The following is a 7,960-nucleotide window of genomic DNA, read 5'->3' as shown; positions in this document are numbered from 1 at the left end:
CGAAGTTATTCTAAACTTTCAGACGTGGCTTTGTCAAGCCAACATCAAAGTTTGTCCTGAAACTTTACTTATCTAGTTCTTTTCATTGGAGGTGTATTCTTCTCATTGACTGGGTCATGTATTTTCTGGGGTGTGTGTTCATGCCATGAGAGTGTTGTGGGGGCTGGGCATGGGATCGCAGCCTCTTCACACACACATGTGCTGTCACTCAAGTCTGAGACACCAGGGCTGAGAGACACAGAGTCTCACTGCAAACTTGGCTTCAGTCTTCACACACTGTTGCATCTCTAGTGTTTTAGCGTTTGTCAGTGGTTTATTGGGTCAGAAACCGATGATGAGGGCCGTGGCGGTACTGAGTGCAATACTGACCGTAGTGTGTCAGGTGAGTCGAGCTTTACTTCACTTATCAACTCAATGCTGAGGACTTTCAGTGTCATCCATTTCAGTTTTCAGCTGAAATTATAGCTCAATGCTAATATAATATTAAAAGATAAGGCACAAAAAATAATCTGAGAGTTTGCAACCTTCTTTATAAGTAACGGGGGGTGATTACTTATGACAGTTAAAATAGTTTTGCTTTTTAAACTACTATGAAATATAATATTATGATATATATTATCATTTGCTATAGGTTTTTGATATTATCTTTAATAATTACAGCATGATTTGCTCAGCGCGATCAAATGTCAGAAGCTACTGTAATCAGATCATCATGGTTTGACATGGATCAGTTGTGGATTGCATTATTGTGCTTTATTTATTTTTAATCAACGCTTGATTAGCGTTAGTTGAAGTGGTTACAGTTTTGACCTTGCTTGGGTCACATCTGCTAAAATCATCTTTAGTGGTGTGTATGGTGTTTAATAATTGATTGTTAAGTTTGTCTTCAACTGTATTATCCGGTTGGTGGAAATGAATGATCTAAACATGTGACAATTCTGACTAATTGAATGATGACAGATAATGAATAATAATAAGAAAAATGCCGCTGGTTTGAAGCTCGTTTGATGTTACCGTTTCAAGGTCAGTTGCTAGTGTAATCATGAACACAACGAATGAGAATGCAAACAAAGCCGAAAATTTGCCACAATCAATGATCTGAACTGTTTAGATTTGCAATGAGACACAGATTCTGAAATGAGAGATTTGTTCTGGAGTTGCTCTCGAGGCCGGACTTTCATCATGCGATATATAAACAGCAGAAAGTCGTTCCTTCTTATTTATGAGCAATTCAAGAACAAATGTATTAAGTTACTTTGGCTCTTTGATTGAAACCGACCCATTTTCCCCAAAGCATTAGCTATTATCATAGACTTAATTTTATTTTGCTCTTCATAACATAGGATCAATTAATTTAAGGATCAACATTTCTTCAGGATAAATATAAGTAGACAGTCCATGAAGAGCACAGAGCTATAAAATGAATGTGGATAGCACATCTCAGATTATTCAGTCCTTCGTCTATATTAAAATCTCGGACTTTTCAAATCTTGCCACTTTAAAAGCCCCGATATACTTCAAGTGAAGTCGAAGAACAAGGCGGCGTCATTCCGAACAAAATCAGGCCGAAATGAAGTTAATTTGGAGATTGTTTCAGGAGTTCGAAACAGCTTGACTTTGCAGAAAAGTTCACTCCGGCTGGTAAACGCCCCTGAACTCCCATTGGTCAGTGGTGATGATGTAATAGATGGGTGTGGCTCTGAGGCTCCGCCTTCTTTGAGGTGTAAATCTTCTTCCGGTTCATTTCTTCTGTTCAGTAGTCTTGCTAAAAATGATGTCAGCACTATTTGTTAGGTTTCATTGCCTGAATAAATCAATTGGTAACGATTTAGTTTAGGCTCCAATTCTCACTATTAAACTAGATGCTTATTAGCATGCATATTACTAGGATATTAGCTGTTTATTAGTACTTATAAAGCACATATTAATGCCTTATTCTGGATGAGTTAATTGAGGCCAAAGTCTTAATTAATAGTAATATAATCTAAGGTTTGACCAATCAATCAACTACAAGTACAACTATGCAATATGCTCACAAAATCTGTTACAAATTTTTGATAATATTTGAATAAAGGGTGAAGATGTCATTTTTTATTTGTGCCATTTTTTAAGGACTACAACAAACGGCTGGTAGAGACTACACCACATTCCTCCCGGGTTAGTGACATCACCAACCCTAGAATTTACATAAACTCCGCCCCCTGAACACGATTTATAGATTATCAAGACAGAATATGCTAATCAATGACTAGAAGATAACTACACATCAGCTACATAAATTCATCAACTAATCATTCAGAAATGTCCTGTTGCTTCTACATGTTGTCACTTCTTCTTGAGTCGCTCCATCATTGTCTGACTCCAGTTTGAACATAAAAGGCTAAAAGTTTTTGCAATTTTCAGTGCATGTGTGTGTGAGGTAAAAGGACAAGCTGTTGCACAAGCTGTTGTAGCTCCGCCCCCTGTGCCGGGAGCAGCAGCTCATTTGCATTTAAAGGGACACACACAAACGGTGCGTTTTTGCTCACCCTCAAAAAGTGACAATTTTAACATGTTATATAAAAATATCTGTGGGGTATTTTGAGCTAAAACTTCTCTGGGGACATCAGAGACTTATTTTACATTTTGTGAAAAGGGCATTATACCACCCCTTTCAGAGAGAATATGCAATACACGAAAATGATCACCACTGGCCTTCGAAGTTTCCTCCACATCATTGCCTGATGAATTGATAGTTTTCTTCTAATTTTCTTCTAATTCTGTTCTTCTTCAGTCATCTGGCTCTTGAGACTCTGATAATGTAATTTAATTTGCTAAAAGTTTCTCAGGGAGTTAATCTCGGAGAGGCTTGTGTCTCACTGAGAGCATTGAGATTCACACATGCCTCTTCGAGGTCTTGCTAATGCGCAGCTGTTCCCAGATGCAGACTCAACCCCATTTGTCTGACATGATGATCTTGTCGGTGGAAATAGGAGGTCAATGTTCCCAGGCCACGTAATGAGCAGAAACTGTTCATAAAGCAGCTGGCGAGAGTCAGTCATCCTGGAAACTATGTGTTTCTCCCAGTCCCAGTCATTCTGATACAATCCCAGATCAGGAAACCGAGACGGGACGCCGTTCACTGACGGTGATTACAGTGATTTCCGGTTTGAATTAGACATGACACGATGACAGCATTCTGGTTTGTAAGGGTTCAATGTTCCTGGAAGACATCAGGATCAGTTACTGTAAAATAAACCAGAAACACTCACTAAAATCAAATAATTGGAAGAAAGAAAGAAAGAAAGAAAGAAAGAAAGAAAGAAAGAAAGAAAGAAAGAAAGAAACATACTGGACCTATTCAGGAATGAAATGACAGAACATGTCCACCTGTGTGACCTCTGAGCTCTCGTCCAACCGGAGACACACAGCATCACACATGCAGAGATAAACTAAATGCCATTTTACCTCATCATACTGATTTATGAATTATGAGATCAGTATATACAAGCTTGCCTTAACCCACAAATAATATCATATCCATATTCTCTGAATTAAGTGCTTTTAATACTGTACATTTGACATGTTGTGGTTCAAAGGAATCAATTATTTCAAAAATATAAAGTTAATATCAATTACATTTTTGCAATTTATTACATAATGCACTATAATATGTTATTTAGTCTTTATGTACAGTATTGGCCAAAAGTTTGTTTTTATGACCCTAAAAGCTTAAAGATTAAATTATAAAAATATGAGGAATATATTTTTAAAATATTTTAAATGTGAAGGAAAAAAAAAACAATTCAACAAATATTTTTGACAAAAAAGTCAAAGTACAGCTACAGGTTTTATTTTACTGTGCCAAAAAAAAAATAAAAAAAATCCATTATCATATTTTCTTTGGTTCTCTTTTTTTCTGTCTTTCTTTCTTTTTTCTTTTTTTTTGCATATGTTCATAATTTCTTTGTATGGCAGCCTGGCCAAAAACAATATCGGCACAATTTCATTGCATTATTTTCAAAAATAAAAGAATTGTTACACTTTAGTTTAGTCTCCAAATCTCAGTTGTTGCTTATTAGCATGAATATTACTGGAATATTACCTGTTTATTAGTACTTATAAAGCACATATTAATGAGTTATTCTTCATGATCATATCCTACATCCCTTAATCCTAAATTTAACAACTATCTTACTAACTATTAATAAGCAATTAGGCAAAAGTTATGGTTAATAGTGAGAACTGGACTCTATAATCTAAAGTGTGATGAAAAAAGCACAACTATGCAATATGATTACAAAATCTGTACCATATTTTGAATAATATTTAAATAAAGATGTCATCTTCCCTACAGGCCGGACAACACTTTCAGCCACTACTTATTATTAAGTAAATAAACTTCATGCTTAATGAAAAAATTAAGTAATGTGGAATTGTCAAGTCTCACATAATTTTTTTTTAAACTAAGCATTACTTTATTTACTTAATATAATATAATTTTTTTTTTTAAGTGAGCTGAACACTTTTTACAGACACACACACACACGCACACACACATACACTAAAACTAGTCCAGAACTCTGTATGTGTTCCACCTAATGTGTTCCACACTCGCTCCTGTTTCTTCTCCTCTTCAGAAATGTAGTGTATCTGATTGTGTTAGTCACGCCGAGGCTCGGACCAGCTGACCCTGCCATGTGTGTGTGTGTGTGTGTGTGTGTGTGTGTGTGTGGAGCATTAGGAATGTCTTACTCTGGTAAAAGTCGAGCTAAACTGGGTTAGATGTGACACAGAGAGCAACAACTGTGAACTGGAATGTTTTTCCCCCAAAGCGCTAAAAGACACAAAGGTTGCACTTTCTTGGACGTTCAGAAAACTGTCCTGAAATAAAGAGCTTGTTTTTTGTTGGAGAGTTGAATGTGAGGTTTCCAGAAAGCCTGTGATCGACACCTGTTGTCTCTGTGATTCAGACTGTAGGGTATTTTCAGATCAGAGCTTCCCCTGAGCAAATGTTTTCACATACGGCTCTGGAGACACACTGGAGGATCAGATTTCTCTCAGATTTGAAGTTACACTTTGTTTCAATGCTCCACTTTAGACATTCTGCTAACTATAAGTAACTTTTATGTCAACTAGAAGTCATTAGATGGACCATCGCAATAAATTCGATTTTTTTGAAGTCCCCCTGTGGTGAAAATCCAGCTTTTAATGTAGTTTATATGTCTATGTGGTGTTTTTAATCTGCTTTAAGACAAACCATGTGTAAATTCATAAGTCGACACCATTGCTGAGTATTTTCTCCTTAAAACTGCAGTGAACCAAAGACAGTCTCAAAAACACGCTTTGAAATCGCTGGTGTTTCTGACGTCACAAACTACCTTGTAACCAATCAGATCAACGTGTGATGTCAACCAGTGGATCTCTGAGCTGAGTGAGTGAGTGGAGGCGGGGCTCATTTGCATATTCATAGAACCGCGTATACTGAATGAGGCAAGGGTGTCGAGTTACATTCAAGACATTTTAAGGCATGAAGAATTTTTTTCAAGGAAAAAACATTTAAATATGTAATTTCTGTGATCAAAGATGAGTTTTAAGGGATTAAATGATTGACTTCAGAGGGACTTTAAAATCCTTATGAGAAACAAAAGCGGAACAATTTGAGTTCATATTAGATTTTGATTTGCAGACTTCTGTATTTTGAAAAATCTGAAACATTGAGAGATGTGAGATCACTGGGTCTTTTTCTGAGGAAGGCAAAAGTCTCCATTTAATTTAATCTCACTTTCTCTCTCTGTATGCGGACCGTCCAGGGAGTTAGTGATGCCGAGTATAAAAAGCTCATATTAAACAGCAACTTAATAAAAGAACCGAGGATGTACAGACACTCATGCATGTCCTAACTGAGGTGAAGAAGTGCATTAGCAGACACTCATAAAAGCTCTATGGGTAAATGATAAGAGAAGTAGCCGAATGTGCAGCTCTGTTAAAGACATCAGGAGACCTCCAGTAAATCCCACCCAGAACACAACACAACACACTCATTTCAGTCTCAAATATCCAATCCCACACGAGTAGTATTCTGTTAAACGGTATTATATCAGTATTAGGGCTGTCTTGTGATTATTATTTTTTTAAATCTAATTAATCACATGATTACTTAACTGAATTAATCGCACATCAATCTTGGCTCGATGTGCAATTAATTCAGAAAGATCATTTAAAATAATTATTGTGTTAGATGAGAAAAGCTTTAGAAAGAACTATTTTGATTCAATATAGAATGTATTACACATTGGGCCCTATTTTAACGATCTAAGCGCATGGTCTGAAGCGCACGGCGCAAGTTCACTCAAGGAGTCCGAATCCACTTTTGCTAGTTTAATGATGGCAAAAATGGTCGGCGCTCCCGGCGCATGGTCTAAAAGGGTCATATCTATTCTCATAATGAGTAATGGGTGTGTTTTGGGCTTTACATGCGTTAAACCAATCAGAGTCTCATCTCCCATTCCCTTTAAATACCAGTTGCGCTCGCGCCACGGCAGATTCTCTATTTACATGACGGAATTTGATAGTGGAAAGACCGAACGCGTCTCCAGAGCGCAAACGGATCTGCTCATGCACAAGGTAAAAGTGCGCAAGCAGAACATCTACGAGACAAGCCGGATTCACCATATCTTTATGTACACAATAATAATCTTTTACATTGTAATCCTTTTATTTTAAATAATTGGCATGTGTGTGTGCTGCTGTGCGTCCCTGCGTGTGTAATAAGCAGAGTGTACGCGCGTTGTGGACCCGCCTATAGGCGCACATTACTAATGCGCTCATTAAATAACCAAAAAAAAAAATTGCACCATTGACCAACTGAAACCTGGTCACAAATTTTTTTTTGGTTATTTAATGAGCAGTCTATTTCTGTTGCCTCAAAATAGCAACGGGCCAACAATGCGCCAGAACACACACCTCGTTTTCAGGCCAGCAACCCGTGGGCGCACAAATGGGCGCAAATGCATTTGCTATTTAAACAACGTGGCGCCGGACGTGAAAATGAAAAATGCGTCGGGCTGAAACTAGCAAAAAACACTTGCGTGCACTTGGCGCTGCATTGCGCAGGGTGTAAGATAGGGCCCATATACTTTTAAGGCTATAATATGGCCATAAAAATAAAATAAAAAATCCAGAAGCTGTGTAATGCAGCTCACAGGTGACATGAATATGAATGAAAAATGTAATAATACTCTATATGAAACTAAAACTGCCAGTAGGTGATGACAAGTTTGGGTCTTAATGAGCGAGTCATTGCATTATTCATTCAACTAATTCATTCAAACGGCTGATTCAGTCTGGAAGGAGGCAAGTGACCTTTTTTATGGATGATTCACTGAATCGATGATTCACTCGATTCGTTAAAAAACACAGATTCATTCAGTAACGAAGTTCATTCATGCTGTCCCGATGAAGCCTTGATTCCGGCTCCAGCTGCATTATAACACTCGTATAGTGTTTGCGTGTCTTGACACTGCGCGCTTGAATTTGCTGCTGTATTAATATGAATGTATTATAGAATTTAACAGCGGGAATGACGGCTACATTCGTATAGTGTTTGTGTGTGTCTCGACAGTTACAAAAAAAGCCACAATAAGCTCATGAAGCGAACTTGTCAATCATCCTGATGGATGACGCAGAGGAAACACTGACCAATAAGAGGACAGTTGTACTCACATGTGACTTGCGTGAACACATTTCGGTACGCTTTGAAAGGTTGCCTTGTTAAAGCAAACCGAACCAAGAAGAAACTGCAACATTGTAACAAATTAAATCCCTGTTTCAGAACAAAACAAACGATCTATAGATGTGAAAACGCCCTGAGACTTCTCATAGGTACATCGGTCTAATCTGATTCAGAAAATTAACACTGATTACCCCTCGGTTCACTGTTTGTTGGTCAAACTAGTTCTTAAGACAGTCTTGCCACTTG

At 37.5% G+C, this 7,960-nt stretch overlaps 1 protein-coding gene across 1 annotated transcript in view; it reads left to right on the top strand.

Moving 5' to 3' along the window:
* The first annotated feature begins 216 nt into the window (after window positions 1-216).
* cdh15 (cadherin 15, type 1, M-cadherin (myotubule)) overlaps window positions 217-7,960 on the top strand; it is a 30,268-nt gene continuing 22,524 nt past the window's right edge. Inside the window, exon 1 of the mRNA XM_084107544.1 lies at window positions 217-382. Within this exon, the coding sequence (XP_083963670.1) occupies window positions 332-382 (51 nt within the window). The 5' untranslated portion in view covers window positions 217-331. The remainder of the gene's footprint in view (window positions 383-7,960) is intronic.

Source organism: Abramis brama (genome assembly GCF_963993115.1).
Source record: "Abramis brama genome assembly, chromosome: 3".
NCBI lineage: Eukaryota > Metazoa > Chordata > Actinopteri > Cypriniformes > Leuciscidae > Abramis > Abramis brama.
Note: the sequence above shows the minus strand (reverse complement) of the source record. Positions and strands in the feature narration are given on the sequence as shown.